The sequence below is a fragment of the Ambystoma mexicanum genome, chromosome 2q (genome assembly GCF_040938575.1).
Source record: "Ambystoma mexicanum isolate Mex_15411 chromosome 2q, UKY_AmexF1_1, whole genome shotgun sequence".
NCBI lineage: Eukaryota > Metazoa > Chordata > Amphibia > Caudata > Ambystomatidae > Ambystoma > Ambystoma mexicanum.
Genome location: NC_090924.1, coordinates 1,184,846,990 through 1,184,872,140, shown reverse-complemented (window position 1 = coordinate 1,184,872,140; position 25,151 = coordinate 1,184,846,990). Strand labels below are relative to the sequence as shown.

At 44.5% G+C, this 25,151-nt stretch overlaps 1 protein-coding gene across 1 annotated transcript in view; it reads right to left on the bottom strand.

Annotated features, from left to right (window-relative positions):
- The window catches only part of MALRD1 (MAM and LDL receptor class A domain containing 1), a 3,359,462-nt gene that overhangs the window by 2,212,428 nt on the left and 1,121,883 nt on the right, over nucleotides 1–25,151 (bottom strand). The window contains exon 26 of the mRNA XM_069646615.1: nucleotides 3,527–3,637. Within this exon, the coding sequence (XP_069502716.1) occupies nucleotides 3,527–3,637 (111 nt within the window). The remainder of the gene's footprint in view (nucleotides 1–3,526; nucleotides 3,638–25,151) is intronic.

Here is a 25,151-nt window from a genome sequence, read left to right as displayed (position 1 = left end):
GCAGGGCTGTTATGTTTTATATGGAAAGATTTAGACCACTGAGAAAGACTAATCAGTTCTTTGTCTCGGTGGCAGCAGGAAGAGAGGGAGATGCAGTTTCAAAATCCACTATATCTAGATGGATCGTACAATGCATCACCCTCAGTTACACTCTTGCTAAGAGAGAACTACCCTTCAAGCCAAGAGCACACTCTACTCGAGGCACTGGGGCTTCCATAGCATTCATTGCAAATGTCCCTCTTGAGTCCATTTGCAAAGCGGCAACCTGGAGTTCTGTACACAATGCATTAGTTACCGTAAAAGCATTTCTGATGGTTGTATCTGCTTAGATTCACATGCGCCCACCGTTCCTCCCCGCTCGGATGGAAGGAACATATACATCCTTTTATCTCTCTCTTTTCTGTACTCACTCACATCTATAAGGCTCCCTCAGGGCAGAAAAAATACAAACAGAGGGACACGATGCATGAGGGATTGTGGGTACACTGCATGTCACTATAGGGATAGTGTTACAGACACGCCTTGTCGACGTCCCCTTTTTGACTACAAAAAACAAGATGCAATACTCTGCAGTGACCACTGGATGTCGGACTGGGTCGCTTGGGTCATTAACTCGGTCTTCAGAGCCCGTAACGCCCGGTACAGCCCTAGCTTCAGGTCTATAAAGCTATATTAAATGTTTTAACATATTGTTTTAAGATTGCCGTTGACCAAAAGCTGCAGATTAGATTAATATGTGTCCCGGAATATGCACTTGCACTTTACCTTACACTAATGCTGCTTTGTATGGAAGATTTTCATGTGCACTCTATTTTGAGCTTATGCTGCTATGGCAAAAGTGTAATATGTATTTTGTGTATTTGCTTATGGTGTAAAATGTTATGGCAGTAAGATGAAATAAAGTATAAGATGAGGAACTGCATTACACAAATGAACACTTAGAATGTGGAAGAAACTGAAATATGAGTGTACTGTGAAGGCATCATGACAGACTCAAAGTTCAAAATAAAATGAACTCAAATGTCAGGATGGCAGAAGGCCCAGCTTACCCTATGCTAAGGTGATATTTCCCTACCTTAACAAAACTAAGGAAAGTCTGAGTCAAAGAGTTCAACTTAAAAGTCTGTCTGTGTCCAAAACGTATCCTTGCCCTCACAACTAAAGCTAAACAATGTGTAGGGATGTCAATAAAGAAATAAATGGTGTTCATCATAAAGTTCTGAGCAACTTCAAGCTCTTCCTTTTCAGCACCCCTTCCCCAAGTTCAAGAAAGTTCCACGAAAGTCAAGATTACCTTTCCCAAGTTAAAGGCAATACAGTGCCACACAATCCTCTGGGTTCCTTTCCACACGTTCAAGGCAGCACAGTTCACACAAAATAGGGGTCTTGCGGCTCCATCCTCAAGACAGTATTTGCAGTTCCTCAAATCTCACGGTTCCCTTTCCCAAGATTTCAATGTAGCACTTGTACTGGTTTAAATCTTTCAACGTTCAACACAAAACAGGTCCGCTTGACCCTCCTTCTGGCTCGCTTTACCAGTTCACTCACAATGCTCCTTGGTTTACTTCACAATGTCCTTTGAATTTCATCATTTAAGGCTCACGGGTCTAAGCGCAGTTGTCAGACCACACGGTCCACCCATCACAGGTCACACAACCAGGATCCCTAGGCTCTTCATCCCACACAGGTTCTACTTCACTTGTCCTTATGTACAGATTCACATTCACTTGGTTTCTCTTTATCAGCCTTTTGGCTCTGTGCGCAGTTTTGCACTTTCCTGGTTTCTCCTGGTTAGCCTCTTGGCTTTGTCACCATGTGTTACATACTTCTTGCCAGCCTTTGTCCTAGGCATATTGTATCCATTTATCAAGTTCACTTTATGGTGGTCTTTTCCATGCCCCACCTTTGTTGTATTCTTTCATGCATGTGCTCTTTTTAGTAAGTGCTTTTATATGGGCACTTTACATTTTGGTTGTCAACCATTGTTAACTTTGCCAATAAAGTGTTATTCAGTTGCTTATGTAATAAATATACTTAAACTCAGTTTCAAGGTTTTAATTTAGTTTGATATATGTGATTCAGCTATGTTTCAAAGTTTCATTCAGTTCAGAATAATAAATGTATTGCAGCTTTGTTTTCATTGGGTTTGGTATACTATGAGTGTGTACGGCCCTTAGTTGCCTAAGCGTAGCCTGCTAGGAGCGCACTGGTTGACTTCCCCTACACTCACCAGTCCTGGCGTTCCTCTCCAATGGCTCGACCTATCCTCAACGGTCTTGTAGGTCGGTGGGCTGGCTTCTGTGAGCCCTGCTCGCATTCGGATGCAGTCGTCCACACACCGGCAGCTCTGCTTGCTCTGCTATATAAATGCTAAATTATTATTCTGCTTGGACGCGGACAGTGTCCCTTCTTCTTCCTGTTTCACTCGCAGCTCCAGATGCTTTCTCTCCCAGATGGAGAATCCCATGCCTGTGGTAGCTTCACAGCCCAGCTTGTCCTGGGCTTCAAAGGTCCTCATGGAACTCAGCCGGTGACCAGGCTTCCTCTCAGGTCCCACCATTGCTGTCTCCTCATGACACGGGTCCCCTGCTGGTTTCTGCCACACAGGCCTCCCTGTTTCCCCTTCTGCTTCACTTTCAGTCTCCCTTTATACATCTGAAACCCTTTGAGAGGTTTCAGGTGTGGATTTGCAATTGGGCTTACCTGACAATAATTTTTTTAATATATGTATTTGGTCGGTTATTTATATAGCGCCTATACACTTAAACAAGAAAAGGACATGGTTGACCTGTAAATCACTCTACATGAATATTCTTCATGCCAGTACTAGAGTGGTGAAATGAGGTGTTAGTGTTCATCACTCCTAGTCGCCTCTTCCTCGTCCCAGCACAGTCTGAGGTAAAAGATGGGGAAAAGAGGGGAGAGGTCTTGCAGTAGCCTATAAAGTCCAGGGGAAGGTTAGGTTGGTCTTCAATATGGAAAGGGGGATACTATGTCTCACCTATCTCACCCTTAACCCCTCTGTTATTCACCCTTTTTCTTGTTCTTCTGGTTGGATAATATCTCCTGACATGTTTTTGGTCAGTGGTATAAGGATAACAATATCCTATCACTGCCTCTGGGAAAGAGGGTTCTGCATAAAAGGGAAATGCTGAATACTGTGTCTCACCTGAGATAATCTAATCCCCAAGGATCCTCTACCCAAGTGATCCTCCCTCTCTTCTCCACCCCCATTGTGGGGATCCAAAAGCAATGGCCTTTCCCTAGCCACCTGAGAAGAGGACTCAAGGGGAGTAGATGTGAAAAACGACCTCAGGTTTCTCACAGTATGTGCAAACATGTTTGTGCATTTATATATTTTATAGACACATATATTTTAACATAACAAGGTGCAATATCTAACAATATAAGTAATATAATCAATGACCATATAATACCACGTCTAGTAATATATGCTTATTTCTTCAAGTAAAAGTCCACACAGGAAACCTGGGTGTAACATATTGAAGAAATAAAATTCACACACCTGAAAATGAGACCTTATTCCTAGAAACACTTCTGCTCTCTTCCACATTGGTCCTTGTTTTCCACTTTGGGTCCATATTTCATAAGTTTTGTTTGCATTTTTCATAAGCACCTGCGAACAATAATCAAGTTTCAGCATGAATGATTACATTTTATAGATAGAAAGTATTCAGGTAATACATGTTTAAGACATCATTGTACAATATCAGGGACACACTGAAAAAAGGCAAAGCAGTTTGGAAACCGCTATTAACTGTCATTTTTCTTGCTTAAAAAGGCACAAAGTGAACATTTCTAAGCCATTATTTTGATTTTGGAATGTCTTGTTTTAAGTGTGTATTCGCCTGATGAGCTTGTCTATGATGCAAACACCGTGCTGCAGGATTGTAGGCCAGATCCAGGCAGAGAGCACTGAGTAGGCTGCTGGTGAAGTGACCATGCCCTGCCACTCAGTTACTCTGTACACCACCTATTTAATCAGTCATCCTTCGGCATCCTCATCACCGGCGTCCTCAGCCACAGACATGCATCGACAATGACCTCACCTGTTTGTGCCTGTTTAGGCATGACCCACTATTGTGCATTTCACCTACAAACGAATTGCTACCACTGCTACTCACCAAAAGACATCACCATGTTTCTTCTCCCTCCACAGCCCATTGCCACTCTCATTAGGGGTTGAATGGCCAAGTGCCCTGGGCAGCCCCAGAAAACTACCCTAGTAAACCTCATCAATATATCCCTTGCCCCATCCAACACCCATGGACCATATACACATGGCCACTCATGTTGCTCAATGGTTGCTCAGCATTCTCTCACGTTGCAGAGATGGCTGACCTCATCTTGTGCAACTTGTATGCCCCGTTCATCACTGAAACATGGATTACCCCATCCCTTCACATGTTTTGGACGTCCTCCTGCCCCAAGACTACTGCATCCAACCTGCCGACCGGCCAAGAAGGGGAGGAGGCGGAGTGGCAATCATCCACAGGCGTGATTGGCTGTGCTCTTTCATCTCCTCTCCTAGAACAAGCTCATTTTAATCACTTAAATGCTGGTTCTTTCTATCGAACAAGGAATCCATGACCTTCCACCTCATCCACAGACCACCTCACAGGATTACATCTTTCATTGCAGATATCACCAACTTACTCTCCTCCACGAAATTATCACATTCAAATAATGTCTTTCTCTGTGATTTTAATGTCCCTGAGTCACAGGCTGACAACCACACTTTTCGTACTGACCGCTTCCATGCACCTTAAGCAAATTGTGCTCTGCCACATGCACAACAAAATCCAACACCATAGACTTAGACTGCACATCATCCCCCTGGATCACCCGTGCACACCCTATCCATCTTCACTGGTATAACCACGCCGCCAACCCATTATTATTCACCCACTCGATTACTGCTCACAAAGGTCAGGCTAAACGCCCTTTCATTCAACACCACTCATTCAAAAGCTTCCTGGTCAATGAGCTAGAACCAAACTTTTCAGACTTCACTACCACAGGGAATGCCTTAGTCCTCTTGGGATTATTCAGCAACTCTGCTATGAAACTGGTGGACACTCATACCCACCCCCAAAATCTAGCCAGGCTAAGACCAAACCATCTGCCCCATGATATACCTCTGAGATGGCCTCCAACAAATGCTCAATCAGAGCCCTAGAGAAACACTGGCACAAAATCCACAAAATCCATAACCCAGGAGACCTCGCCAACCTCAAAGCTCTGCAGCAAACAACAGGACTCTTATTACCAACGTTGCTTGTTACGCCACCACCATTACCGCAGCCTCTAACAGGAGAAAACCCGCCTTTGAAATAGTAGAGTATTGTAGCAAATACCCACTTGACCCCGGGGTCCCAGCAGCTCAGTATAAATGTGACAAAATCACATTTTTATTGAAAAAATAGATGGAATCTGAGGGACCACCAAATCAACCTCACAGCATTAGCATCTCCTGCATCCCGTGCATGCACACTGCCCAAATTCTCTCCTCTCTTCCCCCGGATCTCCTCAAAATGATTTCCTTCCTCAAACCTACAATTCTGACATCCCCCATTAAACAATTGACGGGCTCGGCACTCAATACTCTCCTCAGCATCATCAATACCTCCCTCGTAGAAGGATAATTCTTGAAGACCTTCAATACTGGTCTCATAAAATCTCTTTTGAGAAAAGAAAACTAGATCCAGGCGAACTGGCCAACTACAGGCCCATTACAAACATCCCCTTCATTGGCAAAATATTTCTAAAAGTAGTTGCTACACATCACTCCGCAGAATTGAACAACTCCACCTCGTTAAATGACTGTCAGTCAGAGTGCCGGCCAAAGTGTAGCATCGAGACAGCCACCATCCAGGTGGTGGATGATGCTCTTCAAATAATGGATAAGGGCGACTCATTCCTCTCACCCTCCTTGACTTCTTGGCTGCATCATTTGACACCGCTGACCACTACATCATTTTCTCCCTCCTTGCTGACAGGATGGGATTCTCTGGCACTGTCATGAATTGGTTTACCTCCTGCCTCTCAGGCAGACACCAGAATGTCCAGATGAACTTGCTGCATTCTAACTGACTACAAGTCACCTGCTGAGTCCCACAAGGCTCCATCCTCTCACTAATCCTTTTTAACCTTTACATGGAACCTCTGGGCACTATCCTCAAAGATCTCAATATAGCCATCCACCAATACGCAGACAATACTCAGTTGAACATTAGAGTAAATAGCACACAGGACATCATTCGTCTCCACTATTACCTAGACATTATCCAGTCCTGGATGTTGACTGCCTACTTCAAACTTAACCCATCCAGGACTGAATTCATCCTCATCAGTCCACTCGCTCAAAGAACAACTTGTCCAAGAATGGCTCAATGATATGAGTATTGGATCCGCAACTCTGATACTCAGCAATGCCTTAGGCTTCAACATTAACAGAAATCTGTCCTTCCAGAAACACATAGCCAAGAGGCCCAAATAGCCTGGCTCAGAATCTCCAAACTTCTAAAAATCAAACCTTTCATCCCGCTACAGGACATCCGGCCCGTAGTTCAGGCCTATGTAGTCTCGCACAACAATGAGGGAAATGCTCTCCTGACCGGGCTCCCAGCTGCTCACCTTGCTCCCCACCAAAGCATCCACCACGGTGCAGCACACCTTATCATGGGAGCATGGAAATTTGACTGAATTACCCCCATCCTACGTGAATTATAGTGGTTTCCATTGCAAGCAAGGATACTATTCAAGACTGCATGTATCATCTACAAAGCAGTCACTAGTAGCACCAAAGCATACCTGCTGGCAAAGCTCCACATATCTGTTGGCACATGCTGCTCACTCACAAATCGACCAACCAGCTTGAAACACAACTCATCCACAAAGAGAGGGTCACAAACAATCATTCTCTTGTCTTCTCTTGTCATGCACCCACCCTCTGGAACTCGATCCTGGTGTTGGATCGGAATGCCCCTACAATTTCCTAATTTTGCAAATCTGTCATTACATGGCTCCTTCAACAACACCTGATTAATAGGAAAGTGTGCTCCAAAATGTTAATGTCTTAAAAGATGTGCAATAAACAAAGACATATATTAAACATCTTTTTAAAGAAAGTTCCTATGTCAAATTTTTCATAAACAATGTATAAACCCCTTTAATTTCAAGCACTAGGAGGTATCCATTTTGCGAAATGGATGAGCCTCCTATGCTTGTGTTAATCTCTGCCCTTGTGGCACTAATGAAGCAAAAGCCACCTGCTGGTAGCTTTTGTTAAAGCAGATTTTGTAGTAACTAACATCCAGTGGTATGCAGGTGACATGCAACTCTCCTTCAAGCTTCCCTCCTCTGCCTTCTCTTCTTCTCTCATATCTTACTGTCTGCTATTCAGGTACAATATCTGCTTTAATGCCAGTAAGACTGTAATTCTTCTCATTGGGACTTCTGCTCCCTCCTTTCCTCCTACACTCTGGCCGCCCCCCATGGCCCCATTTCCTCACACTCCTGTGATGCCATCTTTGAATCCTCTCTCTCCTTCTCCCTCACATCACAGACCTTGCCAAGAAGGCTCACTTTCAGCTTCACCTCCTCAGAAGCATTCTTCATTTCCTCAACTTCCCCTAGAAACTCAATGTCTCCAGAGCTCTGGTCCTCTCCAGGCTGGACTACGGTAGCAACTTCTTCCTCAGCCTACCTTACTCCTTCCTTCACCCCCTTCAACTAATCCAGAAAAGGATGGCGAGATGTATCCTTGGCCTCAAGCCCAGGGACCACATCTATCTAGTCCTAAAATCTTTCCACTGGCTCCTTATTTGCGGCAAGGATCAAGTTCAAAAATACCTGCAACATCCACAAGGCTTTCTGAGGCCTGGTACCCTGCAACAGCCAACTCTCTCTCCCTGAATACCTCCCTGCTAGAACCCTTCAGTCTTCTAGTTCCAACAATCTGCAGATCAGACACTTCCCCAGAAAGTAAGGGGTAGATCTCTCCCCTCTGCAGGTGCTTCACTCTCCCTGCCCCTCAGACTTGAGCCGGATCTCCTTAAGTTCCAGAAGCTTCTCAAGACCCTCCTATTCTCTTCCTCATTTCCTCTTCCATTCCCTTGATAATCGTTCACCCCTCTGCCTCTTGACTGGCAGCCTGTTTCCTTCAGATTCTTACAGGGCACTAGGCCCTCACCTACCGGTCTATCCCTGCAATTGGTCTCCTCTGCCCTGCACTTGCCCTTCTGGGCTCCCTCCTCTTATACTAGACTGGCTGGGCCTGCACCTCTTACCCCTTCCAGCCCGCTCCTCGCACTTAGCACGTGGATCTTCGGCTCCTGCACTCTCTCCTTCCTGGGCTCTGTCTATCTGCCCACCCCATTGAACTTGCCTAAACCTCCAACATTTTACCCCCTCCCCTCTTCCCTGCCCTTCCATTACTGCACCTGCACGATTATGTCACAAGGCCTAGTAGGATCGTTTCTGTTTTGTCATCCCTGTTCCACCCCCACCATTGTCTTGTTGAGTCTTGAAACACACTGTGTATAGGTAGGATAACTCAGAAGTATAGCTCAGCACCAACGTGTGCGTCTTGAACGCAGGACGATTTGGAGCAATACAGGTACAATCCCTGGGTCATGTTTAGAAACCTCTGGGTATTAAGTATTTTATAAATAACCTATCATATCATATCATAGGTGCATTATAAAAAACCAACATATAAAAAAAGAAAAATAAACACGTCACCTATTCCCACCTTCTGTTGCTACTCAGGCCCTCTCCCAACCAGAGTAAGCATTGAATGCAATATGGTGTGGTTATCAAAAACAGAGGAGACTTGTGTTTCTACCACATTTATGAACGATCTCTCTGCTTTGTGCATTGGTCTCGAGCCCATACTTAGCTGATGTAGGAGGCTCTGCCGTTCAAACTGTTCCTGGAGAAAGCACATGTTGGTGGCTCTCTGTGCCTTTCAGAAAGTCATTATACAGTGCTATTCTGTGTACTATCTGTGTTCGTGAATTGCGTTTGTATTGCCCATTTCCTTTGGATCCTATGAGTCAGTAATTCCTGAAATCACAGAGCTTTGACTCAGTATTTCAGCGTTGCAAGAAATTGCCCATTTTTGGGAGTTTGGTATCTTGGTGATGGTGCTAACATCCTGGATGCCTCTTGTCTTACCCGTTGGTAAGGTGTTCAAAGCTCAACGAGTGGGCATACATGGTCTGTGTGGGGGAAGAAGGTCACAAAAGTCAACCAACAATCACAACAAAAAGATGTCATAAATCCAATGCTAAAACCAAATAAAAAAGACACTATTTTATTGTTTAAAGACCGTACACAATCGAGTCACTTTTCCTCTGCACTAATCAATAAAACGATGGTGAAAATCCTGTCAATAAATGTAAACTAAAGGTGTAATACAAATATAATGGGATCATCAATTAACTTGAGGTTGAGGGAGGAGCAATGTTATCGAATGGAAAATGAAAATACATGAAAAAAACGAATGTCTTCTGCTGTTCCACAGTCCACACCGAGACTGCGGTCAGGCTCGTGGCTAAGTGCCACTGTTACAGGATTTTGATGCACTGCCATGCTGCCGGCCACATTGACTGGCATTAGAGGTGGCCAATCGTTTTGCAATATGCCCCTTTTGAAAGGATTTACTATGCAGACACGTTCAGGGACCTGGATGTGTGTTCAGAGGCAGACACATGTTCGTTTTGGGTAATCTACAAAAATGTTTTGTTCTACCCATTTGGGGGCATATTGCATCCCTCTGGTCCTCCCTTGAATTTGGCTAAGGGTGGTGCAGGGTGCTGCACTATGTCCCATTTAAATGCCTTTCTAGTGTGGCATGTATTGAACCACGCCATGTTCTCACCTCACCTTGCCTTATGTTGGGTGTGACCGAGGGGTCTGCAATATTCCCCTTTTAAAAGGTTTTAAGTATGGCATATGTTGGGTCCTCTGTGAATCCCCCTCACATGTGTTAGTGTTCTGAGTGTCCGAGGGGTTTGCATTATGCTCCTTTGAAAAGTTATTGCAAAGCAAAAGTTCAGGGTGTCAGCAGACGTTTGTGAAACACAATGGCAGCCAATTAAACACATAGTGTGCCTCAAACCAAACAGAGTAGAGTTTTAACTGTTTAATTCACTTTCATGAAATTGTGCACAAATTAAGATTGCAGACCAAATCCAGATATAACCAATTCATGTCCGCCTACTTTTGAACACATTGTAAAGACACCACTAGGTGGCAAAGCTCCGACTATTAAAAACTTGGTACAAAAACTGTCTGCTTCCTTGCAACTTAGGCCACGGGTTGCCCCCTCACAACCTAGGTCACGGGCGCTTCCTTGCAATTTCTGGCCATGTGTGCTCCTTCGCATCTTAGGCCGCGGTTGTCCACTCACAACTTAGGCCATGTGCACTCCCCCGCAGCTTAGGCTGCATGCATTCCCTCTCTACTTGGCCACGTGCGCCCCTCCTTCTCTTAGTCTCTGTGTTCCCTTGCATCTTAGGTCCTCACATTACCCGCGGTGCGATCCCTCCCTTCTCATCTCAGATCCCTCCCTCTCGTGATCTATTGTGTACTGTTCTTGATGTTTTTGTTGCTCCACGGTTCTTAGCTTTCATTGTCATTGCCTGCATTCCTGTTGTGTACATTCTTTACTAATAGGTTCCTTTTGTAATTGACCTTGTGTGTCCGACTTTGCTCCGATATTGTGCTGTTCCCCACGGTTCTTGGAGTCACACTGCACTGCCAGTTTCTTCCAATCTATGTCCCCTTCTGTGCTCCGTGCTTTTCTGTTGGTCCTTATTCTTTTGTCCCCTGCTGTGATTGTGCTTTGTTGTTGGTTCTTTGCATCGGCATCCTTTTTCTTCTAGGTTCCATATCGCGCTGTGCTTTGCTGTTGACTATGTATTGCATCTGATTTCTCCAGTCCTTTGTTCTTGTCCATTGTTTGCCCCCAAAGTTTTGTGTCCCCTACCTAGTGTCCCCCAGCTGCCTGCTCCCCAGCGCTACACCCCTTGCCTGCTTGGGTTCCCCTTTGCTCATCCCCTCCCTCTTCCTCTCTGCACCCTCTATGGTGCTTACTATCTCACCTATCTTCTCTAACTGCTTTTCTATGGACTATCATATCCCTTAGAAGAAAGAAGCTAAAAAAGGACATCTCCCCCTTAATGACCTCATTCCACTCCTCCAAGACCATCAGTTGTGTTTACTCAAATGGCTTCATCTTGGTCCAGGGCCCTCAGGCCAACCTCCTCATTTTTTGATAGACGCTTCCCATGCATTATTAACTTCCTTTACTCTTATGCTATCCCTTCTTTCCCCTATCTGGCTCCTCTGCCGCCTCCATCCTCTACCAACTCGATGGAGCCCTCTGCTGCTTCTCTGGCCACCCTGTTGCCTCCTTCCTCTGCCGCCCCTCTGCCACCCTCTTCCTCCTCCTTGTCTTCCATGCCTTCTCCTCCTTCCTCCTCTGCACATCCTCAGATACTTCCAACTATTCCGCAGGGTGCACCTCTGACCTGTACCTTTACACAGAATTCCTTCAAAGGGTGCAACCTGCTGCAAATCGCCACTCTCAACTTTCACTCAGCAGTCAAACACTCCTCTGACATCCGCCGTCTCCTGGAAGAACTTGATTTGGACGTACTTGGTGTCACCGAGAATTGGTTAGTGGCCATCTCTGTCACAAGCTTTGACACTGACAACCTCAAACACAAGTGCAGGGTAGCTGAGAGGAAGTGGCGGGCATCAGGTGCACCCATTGACAAACTGGTCTGCCGCCTGCTCCAAAGGCAAAACAGACTCTCTGTCCAGAAGAGAGCACACATCCAAGCCTGCATCTCTGCGGCATCTAACAACTCGGCAAAGCTTTTTAAAATCTGCAAGGAGCTGGACAATGCTGCTGCAATTTGTACCTCTCCTGTTCCCTCCCAGGCACTCTGTACGGCCTTGGCTTCTCATTTCATCACTAAAACCAGGACATCCTGCCCACCTCTCTTCCTCTTGATCTTCCTCCACCATGCCTGGCCCACCTGTGGCTGTCTCTTCTCCTCCCTTCTCTTCCTTTCCATTGTTCACCCCTTACGATGTTTCTACACATGTCCGAACATCTGAAAGTCTCATCAAAACAGGTTCTCCCCTGTTCATTAAGAACCATAAAGGACTACATTGACACCCTTGCTCCAGCCTTGGTTGATTTCAGCAATCACTCCTTTGCCACTGGAACCTTCTGCTCGCCCTAAGCACTCCCTTGTGCATCCTCTGCTAAAGAAACCCTCTGCTGATACTTCCTCTCCTTCTAACTATTGCCCAGTCTCATCACTCCTGAGTGTGGCTTCAGAGCTGCTAGCAGCATGGAAACTGCTCTCCTGAAGATGTGTGAAGACATGCTCTCCAACCTTGATCCTAACCTTGCTTCTGTCCTCATTCTCCTGATCTTTATTCTGACTTTTTTACAGTCAACCATGCGATCCTGCTCAATCGTCTCCATGATAACCTGGCTATCACTGATCAGGACCTGGCCTGGCTGGCCTCCTTTCTCACTGACCGACCCTCTCAGGTCCAACTGGAGTAATTCCTCTCCTCTATCTCTCTCTCCACCTGTGATGTTTCCTAGGGGTCTAACCTCTCTCCCTGACTGTTCAACCAATACCTGGAACCTCTTGCCCATTGCATAGATTCCTTCTGCTCCAACTTTCAGTGTTATGCAGATGACACTCAGCTCTCTTTCAGGCTCCCCTCATCCGCCTCTTCTCCTTCTCTCATTCCAAATTGTCTGACTGCAATTCAGGAATGGTGTGCCGCCAATCATCTCTGCCTTAATGTCAGTAAGACTGAGATCCTCCTCATCGGAACACACCATCTCCCTCCTTTCCTCTCTCTCTGGCCACCCACTCTGGGCCCTCTTCCTGCTTCTACCTGTGATGCTTAAAACCTTGGGGTCATCTTTGACTCCACCTTCTCCTTCTCTTCTCATATCACTGACGTCTCTAAGAAGTCAAACTATCGCTGCACCTTCTCAGAGGTATTCTTACTTTCCTCACTTTCCCCCAGAAGCTTACTGTCTCCAGAACTCTGGTGCTCTCTATGCTGGATTACTGAAACAGTCTCCATCTAAATCGTCCTGCCTCTACTCTCCGACCTTCATGTCTTATCCAGAACAGGACTTCTTTAACTCCCAGTGGCGGCAAGGATCAAGTTGAAGGTGCTCTGCATTGTCCACAATGCTTTCTGGGGCCTGGGACAGCACTACCTCCAACCCTCCCTCCCTAAACATATCCTTTCTTGAGCTCTCTGCTCAGTTAACTCCAACTTTCTGAGGGTCAGTCGTTTTTCCAAACAGAGAGTTGGGGGCAGATCTCTATCTTTGACTGGGCCCTCCCTCTGGAACAGCCTCCCTGCCTATTTCAAAATGCAGCAGCACCACCTCCGGTCCGGAAGCAACTGAAGATCTTCCTCTTCGCTTCCTCTTACTCTCTTCCTCTCCCCTGCTGGTGTCCCAACTACGCTACTTTACTTATTTATTTGCATTTGTTAAGTGCACAGCAGACCGACTTGTGATCTGTATATGCAAACCTACAATCCCTTCTCTCTGCACATATAAGTGACCAGTTGGCTGCAATTCTTGAGTTACTTGCATTAAGCCACACGCTGGCTGCACTTTTGAGTTACTTGCACTTCTGGCCCACCCCAACACTTCTCCCCTTTCACTTCCCTGCACTTGAGCAATCTGAATAACACAGGACCTAGTAAGATTGTTGTTGGTATTGTCGATAGGCATAGTCATACCTATATTTGATAGGTATAGTCATACCTATATTCCCCCTACTTGTCTCTTCGCACCTACATACACTTGTGTACAGGCACGTTATAAATGCCACATCATATCATATCAAATGCTGCAAACAGTGTGAAAACACGATACATGCATTGTGGAATATCTGCATTATGAATGCTTGAAGAGTTTTTGCCAGCAAGCACCATGTCAGAGTTGGTTGTCTTCTTCATTCTTCCTTTGGGTCACTGGTGGAGCTACATTTGCACTTAATATCAATATACTCAGATAGACCTCTGTGCTGTTGTGACGACGTGGGGTATAGTTATTTTCTTGGTGATAATTACCCTCATGAGACTTATCACTGATAGCTCATAGGTGGAATGGGTTACGGGAGATGCAGTAGTTGTGCCAGGCTGAGAAGCTTCTCCACATTAAACATGGGTGATTGACCATAACCCTGCTACTCCTGATCTACTGCCGAAGGATAAAAATACAACTCCAACTTCTCCTTATTTAGCACGCACCCACCGGAAACAAATTCAGTGGGTAGCTCCTCTGATGGTCCCCCAGCAGGTCCATGAACAAGTCAAACATGTACCCTGGACTATTCAACATGGGAGGATAGGCTAATTTCCCACTGTTGCTAGACTTGTTAGTAGACATTGTGGGCGTCGAGCTAGCAGGAGCAAAGAGGCAGACTCAGCCAAGACATTGAGTACATTAGGAGCCCTAATGACCACAACTACTAGTGTTTTAATGTTTGTAGTACTTGTAGCCACAGTCAATGTTGATATATTGTTGCTGTACCAGGCTTCAACCTACAATTGCTATGCATCCCCAACCATTTCAGCTGTGTCTGCTGTAAACCATGCCACAATTCAATGCAATCCTCTTTGCCATCCAAGTTCATCAACTAGCCATGAGCACATGTTATTTTGTGTTTCTTATTGTCTCTCACATCTAATACACTGGACACCCTGGTATATTAGTGCAGTGTTATTGTTGCTCCTGGCCTTAACCGCTGAAACGAGCTGAATTGCTTCAATAAGCCGGAAACCATAGTGCAAATTCCTCCTCCATCTAGATTGCTGTTGTGTTTGATCTCACTCCCAATAACCCTGCCACAAACAATACTGCCTGGATTAGAATGAATGACAATCAACACCCTGCAATCAATACTTAACCATCAGGTACCAAAGATTGTTCTCCCTCCCTCAATATGGGCTATTGAATTTGAAATAAATAAATTGAATTGCTCATGCCAGCATTTGACATGACCAATGTGTGTGTTCAGTGAATTCCTCACTAACATATTCCTTCTGTGTTCACGCAGGTGGTGGTGTGCTACGTCACACACCCAATCACCCTGTTACCAATGCCTCTGTGATCATCAAGATCAAGAAAAAGGTTTTTCCAAGCACTCTCCATGGATGTCCCCCTTCTTTCCTAGCGTAATAATGAATTTGAAATAAATTCACATGCCCATGTCTACTACTGTGTATGCTAAGTCATTTGTAAGCATGAATATAATAAAGATGCCACAATGCCTACAATTCCCCTTAAAAGCAAAGCCTAAAAGCCTTTCCAAAAGGAAAATAATGCATCCCTCAAACAGCAAAATCTATCACCCTCGTACCTCTCTATGCGCAATAACTTTAAACAAATTCCTCATATAGACAGGTGAACTTAGCTGCCGAAACTCGATAACCTGAATCTCATGAAATATCACATTGCTTGTGAAATCCCAAATACAGGGGACTTTTGGATTATTAGAAGTTGTGTTATGCATGGCCCAGTCCAGCAATGTCCTGGTCTCTGTGGTGGTCCCACCTTTGGGCAACCCCACATTTGCTAAGTTTGCTGTACATCCCCCATCAAAGATGGTGGGGTTTGTGGGCTACCTTGAAACCCATGTCAGACTGCCAGAATGCTCTGACATCATTCAAGATGGTGACCACTTAAGAACCCATGGATCATCTACCATGTGAGTCACAACACTGATCTTTAGCGGACACTATCCCTCTGTTTTCTGTAGCCCATTGCCTGCCTACAGTGCTCCTCTTTCCATCCTGCTCCTTTCTTTGTGGACTATACCTTTTCACTCCATTACTTGCAGCTTTGTCCCCTACTCCAGCTCTTGCCTCCTGACTCCAGTTGTTCTAATCCTATGTACGCTGCTTCTAAGGTGGATCTGAGGGACTTCAAAATCTTTCCATCTGAAACAAAGGCTTTCTTACCGAAGATTGTTTCCCTTTTTGTCAGCTTCCCTGGATCTCACATGTGTCTTCCCTGTACAGTCCTGTTCTGATAGCACAGGGCTGGTGTCTTCAGAAGGATTATTGGCATCGGTCCAGCTTTGTTCTCCACCCATGTCAGTAACTTTACACTGGCATCCAACTCCAATAGGCATTTGTCATATTCTTCCTGCACCTTATTCACTGATGACTGGGCTAGTGTCAGTGCCTTGTTCCCCACCACTCCATCTTACCATCTTTTGTTAATGTACACTTGTTCATACACTAATATCTGTGGCCATAGCCAGCATCCAGGCTCTCCTCCTATATCCTTTACTCTTGTCTAGGGACATGGCAATTCCTTCAATGTGACAGTCTTCATTTCTCTCTTTTCAGATCTGTCCATTATGTACTGCAAACGTTCTTGTAGCTGCCAATAATTGTTCATCATTTCTAAGGTCTTTATGTAATTATCTTCATATGGGAATGTCCCTTTGGACATCCATCTCAATGTTGCAGTGAGTTACATCAGGCACTGTGCTTTTGCCCCTGGTATTTCAATTGCTATAAATGTTCTAGAGGCACTCATGGCGTAGGGGATTAAAGAGCAGAAATAACAGCTCTCCCCAGTGGTTTCCTTACCTACTTTTGTCATGTGTTTGTACCACATGTTGTTGATACTCAAGCAGTGTCAGTGAGATATATGTCTACTCCCTTTCTACTTCCCATTCAACTGACATGGCCGTGCTCCTGCTTGGGTTGGGGGAATGTTAGTTTAGGGTACACCAGTAGTGGTAACAAGAAGATATAATTGCCAAAATACAAATCCCATCAAGCCACTTGGAATTACCAGACACAACATAATAATAATGCTCTTTATTGTTTCTCTCATATCCACTTACACTGTCTGACCCTTGCAGTCTGGTGAAAACGTTGTCTGCCTGAAATTTGCAAAATAATGCACTATTAGTATTTGTCAGTACCCCCGAGCCCCGCGAACCAAGTAATCACTAATTGCAAAGGCAAATACCTCCTCCCAGATCTTTCTTACTGAGGGGTCTCTTAATATGTAGCCACAAAAGTAATGGGTGTAAGGTTTTGAATGAATCTAAACCACTGGCATTGCTCTGGGCAACCTTCCACACCACCGTTTTTTAGCCCGTCTGCGCCATTGCAAAAGGGGTCCAGCCATATGCAAATCAGTCAGGTACTGCCACCAATGGTAGCAGCCCAGCCCGAACTGCTAGGCCAGGTCCCCTCTGCACGAAAACAGAAGCAATCCCAGACATGTTTCGGCCTTGTTGGGCCTCCTCAGTTAGGTGCATCTAGGGTCCCTATGGCGCAGCGAGCAAGAGACCCCCGTCTGGGCATACCCTCTCTCACATAGTGAGACAAACTGTCTCTTAATATGGCCAATACTGGGTGTTCACCGTGCTCACGTTGTGGGTAGGTTTGGGACAAATACTCTACAAAGACAAGATAATATACTGCAGAGGATCATGCTCTGAATCATTTGGGTCTCCTTATATAATGTACAAACTAGTTAGAGAAAACTTCACGGTGATAGGTGGAAGGTAGCATCAGGACAAAAACAAATACAATCCCCATGACATTGATGTAAACCTGCGTGTGCAAAAAGAAAAATATCAAACAGACAGTGGGCCTCATTACCGGTCCGGCTGTAACTGTGCCAGTGCTACCGGCAGGTTGCTGCTGGACCCGTAATGATTTACTGGTACCTGAATTCCTAGTAACACTGGGGGATTACAACCGGACGGGAAATCACCCACCTGCAGAGTTGTAATATGCTGGTACGTAAATAACGGTACCGGTAAGCTTTACCCGTACCATTGTTTCCAGACCGTCACAGTCGTAATGAGGCCCACTGTATCCTTAGTCAATTTGGACAAGTATTCCAGTTGCTGCTTCTACTGCTGGGATCGCGTGCCCATAGGGTGTCCGGGTTTTCCTAATTGATAATGTCTGCACACACTTGTAGTTCATCAAGATCCTGAACGTTGGCCCTGTCAGTCACTTAGATTCTGTTACCAGGTGAGACCCCTGCTTTGTAGCACTTGACGTCGTGGAGGTGATTCCATACAGTCTTACCAACTAGCCTAGCACGGTCTGCTATCTTCTCTACAACGTGAGGTCCTGTGAATATAGGCGCATTCCAACACGTCACAAAATGACACAGTAGAACAATATCTCCCACTTTCAAAGAATGCTTTTGTTACGTCGTCACTGTCAATCTCTTCACCATCTTCTGGGCCTCCCTGGAATGGCTGTATCTGGCAAGAGATAAAAGAGGCACTGGAAACCAAAGAAGTAATGTAATCATACATCTCCTGTCCTAACATGTCTGCACTATTCTCAAGTGCTTCAATGCTCTTGTGGGAGGAGCCAAGAGAAGATGAATGCGTCGTCCTGTCACCCCCTTATGGGGCGTTAAATGTTGTTTGGATCCTGGCTTATTGTGTTATTCAAACAATGCTGAAGGTAAGCAATGCAGCCAGCTGTTCTTGGTGCTCTGCTGAGTTTTGGCTATGCATTCTTTTAGGAGGGCATTCAGGCATTCACACACCACATTTGCTTTTGGGTGGTATGCACAGGCAAATGTATGCTTAATGCCTAGCAGGGTTGTTAGGTGTTGAAACAGTACATTGGTGAAGACCATTGTCAGACTGCAGGACCTCAAGCACGCCCTGCTTCTATCCACCTAGAAAATGGCTAGCGCTATCTTTGGCAAAATTGGATCATGTTCACGTAGTCCACATGGGAGAAGCAGGAATGGGCCCATGGGTTTTGGTATGGCTCCTCTCACAACTCTCAAAGTATGCCCCGCTGTAAACTGCTGGCAGGTCAAGCAGTTACTTATAAAATCAGATACATGTTCATTCAAATTTGGGCAAAACCACATTTCTCTAATGTGCGTAGCAATGACCTCTTTCCCCGTGTGTGTTGGGTAGTGTAATTGTGCCAATGCTGTCTTCAACAAGGCTAGTGTCATAACCACTTTCCCTGTATTATTCTGTTGCCATAAGGCATCTGTCGGATACATGGAACATCTTCCCTTTATCCATAGATCATTCTCCTCTTGGGCTGCAGCTCACTGTAGCTCCATAATCTGTGTCTCTGGTAGTACATTGTAACCTTCCCTCATCACCATGTTCCTTACTCCTCCCTGAGCCTTTGGTCTCTCCTTCAGTTCCCACAATTGCCCAAAATACACTGTTCATTTTGCCTCATAATCTGCTGCTTCAGTTCTTCTTTAAATAGGGTCTTCTCCATGCGTACGGGCCTGGCACTTCACTAGTGCTACCTGTTTTGGATATGCAACCACCTCGATCAATTTGCCCAATAATAGAGCATGCTGCACTGGGGTCCCATCTGCTCTCCTGAACCCTTTCCTGAGCCATCGGGCCAGTCCTGAGGGTACTGTTGATGTAACATAGGCGGAGTCCGGATAAATTGTCACCTTCTTCTCTACACTGTGTTCTAGTGCCAATATGAGAACCACTAGTTCTGCTGTTTGCTATGTTATGTTATGTTATTTTGCACTTATATAGCGCCTTATATACCATTCCTATGGTCTGAAGGTACTGGTAGGTTGAACGCCCTTGGGAACCGAAGTTCTGATCAGTAGAGAGAGTAGGGAGAGTCAAAAGGTGCGTGGGAGCACCGGGTATGTGTGCAGCTCGTGCGGTACTCGTGTAATAGCTGCTTCTTAGCGGTAGGTGTGGTGGTTGAGAGATCAGGAGAATGTGTTCGTTCTGGCAGGATTTATCCGGAACAGAGGTGGCTGTGTTAGGCCTGAGGAAAACGCTTGGCTGGGGGTGTGAACCCAGCAGTGATTACATAGAATGATGTGGAGTAAGCAGCAGAATGTTGGTATGAGAACAGTTATACCGAATGGTGTCATAGTATCCCTGCGTTCTAGTTGAGTGGTGATGTAAGGAGAGAGTAAGTGTGGTGGTGTGGTATGATGGGTTATATGCTCTTTCAATGAGCACACTTCTAAATGCAACTTTCCCAGAGAGGGTACTGGGCGAACGACGCCCAGTACCCTCTCTGCTCTGCTGAGTGAAATTTGGTGTGGGCAGAGTGATGTCATAAAGAAGCTTTACAAGGACATACTGAAACAATATAGAAATACTGAAGAGTAACGATGTTACTGACGTGATAAGAGAAACATGTACAAAATGATAAAGTAATCATGAATGCAAAAGAAGACAAAGTAACTTGCTGACTAATAAGTGTAAATACGCAGAAACGCAAGATAGATGAGATACATAGAAGCTTGCTATAGAGGAATATATAACTTGGCTAGGATGGCCTTAATTGGAAAATGGACGCCGGATTATGTTAATATTCAATTCAGCTACCTCAGAAACGGATAAAGGTTGCAGAGTCAGGGGACGCTGGAAGAACAGCTTTGTGTGCAAAACAAAGAGGAGTCTATGTTGGCTTGGGATCAAGAATGCTATATTTAAGGAAAAGCTGCAAAGAACGAAAGGAAGCAGACAGATAAGTCATGGATGAGACATATTTCTCTTTGATTAAAGAAGAAGAAAACATCTGGAAGAGTCAAGTATTGGACAATAAAAAGTGTATAAGGTCTATACAAGGTAGAGTGAGCATTTTTGTAGAGGCCAAGAAGAGCAATGACAATCAGTATAATTAAATCAATTATCAGTAAATAAGAGGCTGAAATTGACACATTTCTGGCCTCTTCACATGCGACTCAGAAGTCGTAAACAAGGGCTATTTATTAAGCCTCGGATGAAGATAGGGATGTGCTTACACTCCCTTGAATGTACCAGAACAGAGAGCAGGCTACAAGGTCAACGACAGACAGGAAACTTTGGCTCATGACCAGACCAATGAGAGCTGACTTGATTCAAGCACTTAGGTTTCGTTTCGCTTACGTGCTGCTAGCCGAGCCGAAAGCCCAAGGTTGGATGATAATGCCAACCAATCAGTGGGTCTATGGGGCAACCTGCTATACAATGTTGCATATACCAATCCGCTGCTATTTCGTTCAATATATTCAGTATTATCAGTATTTAGAGGTAGTTTGAGCCGTCCCTCACAAATAAGAGACAACCAATGATGTACTAAGCCATATGTATTCTACAAGTAGATATGCTCCCCTAACCAATCCCTCCCACTAATACGATTTATAGTTTTCCACGTAGGCTAACGTCATATATATGATGTGATAGGTCCTTTACGATATGATATGAAAGGTCATTCATAATGCGCATGTACGCAAGTGTTTCTAGATGAAACATATTGGGGTATAAAAATTCAGTGTAATCAAGTTTTTCTTTGAATCTGTCTGGTTATTTGGCCTAATATGTTTCTTGGTAATTCCATCTAGCACAAGAGACGCTTCAAGGTGCTCGAGCACAGCTTTTTTTCAAGACAAGGGCTCAGAATGACTGGATTGCTGAAGTGTGCAATTAGCTTGCTTGTATTTTCCATCAGTATTTGTCTGGAATGAATTCTCAGAAAATCTATTTTTTGAAAATGATAAATGAACTACGGGAAGTGCACGGAAGTGCTGCTTTGCTGCTGGTGGACTTTGTGAGGATCTTCTGTGTAAGGACTCATGGATCTTCTTGTGTATTGTGAAGAATAAAGTTAATACGTCAAGCTCCTCCCCTTAACGACTCCTTCCCTACAAAAATGTGCACGTGCATGCAGTTGTGTGCACACGATAGGTAGTGCGCGGAAGTGCTGCTTTGCTGCTGGTGAACTTTGTCAGGATCTCCTGTGCAAGGACTCATGAATCTGCGTGCGTATAGTGGTACGCTTTTATTACACCAAGGGCACGATATATATATATATATATGTATATATATATATATATATATATATATATATATATATATATATATATATATGGACTTACTGACTATCCTCAGCAGCTCTTACAATTGTGTTATTTCTTTTATTTTAGAAGAATAAAGTTAATACATTAAGCTCCTCCCCTTCACGACTCATGCACGCAACAGTAAGTGCACCGAAGTGCTGCTTTGCTGCTTCTCTCTGCAAGGTGCGGCCTCCAGTACTGCCCGAGCGGTTGAGGAGGCGGTCGTGTTTGGGTGAGTAAGGCATTTCCCTTTTTGAGTCTGTCAACTCTCCTCCAGTTGCATCCATCTATTCGATTCATTGATTAGTGTTCTCCATGCTACGCATTACTTATACTCTGACAACAGGATTGCCTGTTCATATGGTTGTATCACGTGCTTCGTTGCTCCTGAAATCTACCCCGATGAAATCATCGCCAGCTAAGGCATCCAAACGGATGTTAACCTGTCAACCCATCATCACTCCAGATAGGAAGAACTCTAAGGGAGACATCCTTGACTTTTGCCTTCCTCAACCTGAAATTGACATTAATTTCTGCCCGAGTGAGGCTCTAAGAGCACTGAGTTGCATGGTCAATGGAAACAAGTCTGCACTAGAGACAATCCGGCCAACATATCTATATCTGATACTCAAATCATGTCGGTTGTTGGTGATCGGCTGCCTTTGCCTTCTATTGTTTTCCCTTCTGTTGATTTAACTAGGCAGGGTGAGCTCATGACGCACTTGTCACCTTTGTCTTCGCCTAACATCCCAATACTGTCTGAGGTAATTAGTGTAGACTCAGAAGTTGAATTGGGTCATGCTGTTGTACAATCTTTGACCTCTAAATAAGGCCAGTCTGTTCTAAATACATCTAATGTGGTGCCCCTGCCTCTTTCAAACATTAATAACAATGTGAGCTCTCACAGCAACAGTCTTTACCATTCCCCTAACTTGTTTGAACACCCTATACACGATTGTTGTAATTTTTCATTATCATTTTCCCGACCAACAACTCGTAGGATTCAGTCCCCTTTTGTATACCTCTTGCCACACCCATGATGTCTGGTCCTCCTAAGTTCCAACTTTGATTGCTGGAGATAACGTTAAATGCTATGAACATGACAATTGTATCATTAATCAAGTTATTCAAAACGCTGAATACTAAAATCTCGCACCATTCCAAGCAAATAGATCACATTGTGTCTTGGATGCATAATTTTGAAAAGAAAAATGTACCCATTACTAGTTGTGTAATGCCCGTTGTTTTGGAAAGTACAGGCCCTGGCAATACACAAGTGTTGGCCATAATTTAGCTGAAACGCATTCGCCCTGTGATGTGGTTGAACAGAGTGCTTTACCCATCTTTTCTGCAATAATATGACCTAGGGAGGAGGAATGTGTTGATTCCATACCTTCTCCCGCTCACACGACATCCCCAGACATGCCTACTGATTTGATAAAAGTATTGGCACCTAAAGTCATCTGTTATATACAATATGTTTGATTTTAAAGCCAAACTGAAAGAGCAAGGAAACTCTTGTTCAGAGAAAAAAATCCCAAATCAAAAAAGTATGTTTCCCCAGGCAAGATGCAATGTCAATCAATTTGTAAGACAACTTCAAGTGTCCGAAAAACCTTCCATAAGTATGGCTCATGCAGTACTAACCAAGTACAACAATCTGCTGAGGAAGAACAACACCCCTGGCACAAAATCAATTTCTCCTAGCATTTATCCCCCATTGGATGACTTGGTGTTGGCCATAGTTGCTTCCCAAAAAGAGGTACTGGAGAAATCGGCAAAGCCCAGTTCGATTCCGGTTGTGAATTAAAAACGTATTGATTTAACTGGGAGCTCTGTAGACCTAACCATCAAAGATACAACGCCAAGTGGCAATATTTTTCTTGATATCAGAGCTGAAATTCAGAAATCCATAGAGAACTATCTTAACGTGAATCAATTAAGCGTGGTGCTGGCTTCCTCAAGTCAGAATTATTTTAAATTATGCAGTAAAACTGACATTGACTGTGACTATGGCGGTCTGTACTTATCCCCTGTTCCACATCCGGCTTGTAATCAAAAGCCAGCTGACATGGTTGCAAATACTGCTGATTCCAACTTCAAAAATCTGACGATGAGGGACTGCACTATCTTACATTTCAGCCGAAATTGCTAAATCCATTAAGGATTATCTAGACTTGAAGCAACTGAATGTGGTGCATTTTCCCGCAAGCCAGAATTGTTTGTAATTATGTAACAAGAGTAGTGCAGATGTTGACTCTGCAAGTACAACACGTCCCCCAGATCCTAGAGGTGCACGCCCACTTGGGCAGAGACATATTGACCAGAGCCAATCTATGCCTTAACATGGGTTTAACACCCCTCTTCACAAATCAGTCAAACAAATGCACTCAATAAATAAACATCACTGATTTATATTGAAGTATCGTTCAGCCCTATATGCTGCTTATGATTTAAGCAGAATAAGTGTTTTGGTCATCTTCAATGATATAGAAGGCCTGCAAGATGTTACTTATACGGACATCGAGCAGGTGGAATTTCTCAATGATGATGGTCTGTCTGTGGTTAGGCTGTGGCAATCTTCAAATCATGAAAGGAATGTAATTTGGCAAGCCAGAATGGAGTTATTTGCCTTGGGGTTCAGTCTAGTCCAAGATCCTACCATTGTCAGTGCTGATAATACCATGGACCACCTAAACAACTTAAGAACTGTCCCTCCTATCAAACCATCAAACACCTATAATAGCACCCACCTCTTCAGTGCGGCGGCTCAACCTGGAAATCCTGTGCCATCAGGTCTTGCATGTAGATCAAAGCCATAACTACCTTTGATTACACAGCAGAATTTAATTTCTCTTGCAAGCTGGAACACCCATGACTCTTCTCACTTATTTGGCAAGAGCAGCAGCTCTCTATTGCCCTTTGACATTATAGCCATGCACAAAACATGGCTGACCGAACAACCAGTGTGGGACGGTCCTACTATCATTCTTCATCCTGCCAAAGCAGCCACTAGAGGCCGACCATCATCAGGGTTACAAGTTGCAGTAAAGAGTAGCATTGGCTTGCGAATCTACCCATGGGCTGCTCCAAATTTATATATGCAAATGGTTAAAATTGCATATCCAGGGGGCGTATTTGCTTTTATTAACATCTTTCGAAACCCAGTGCCCATATGCTGACCTAGAACACCTTCTAAACAACTCGCTACACACACCTG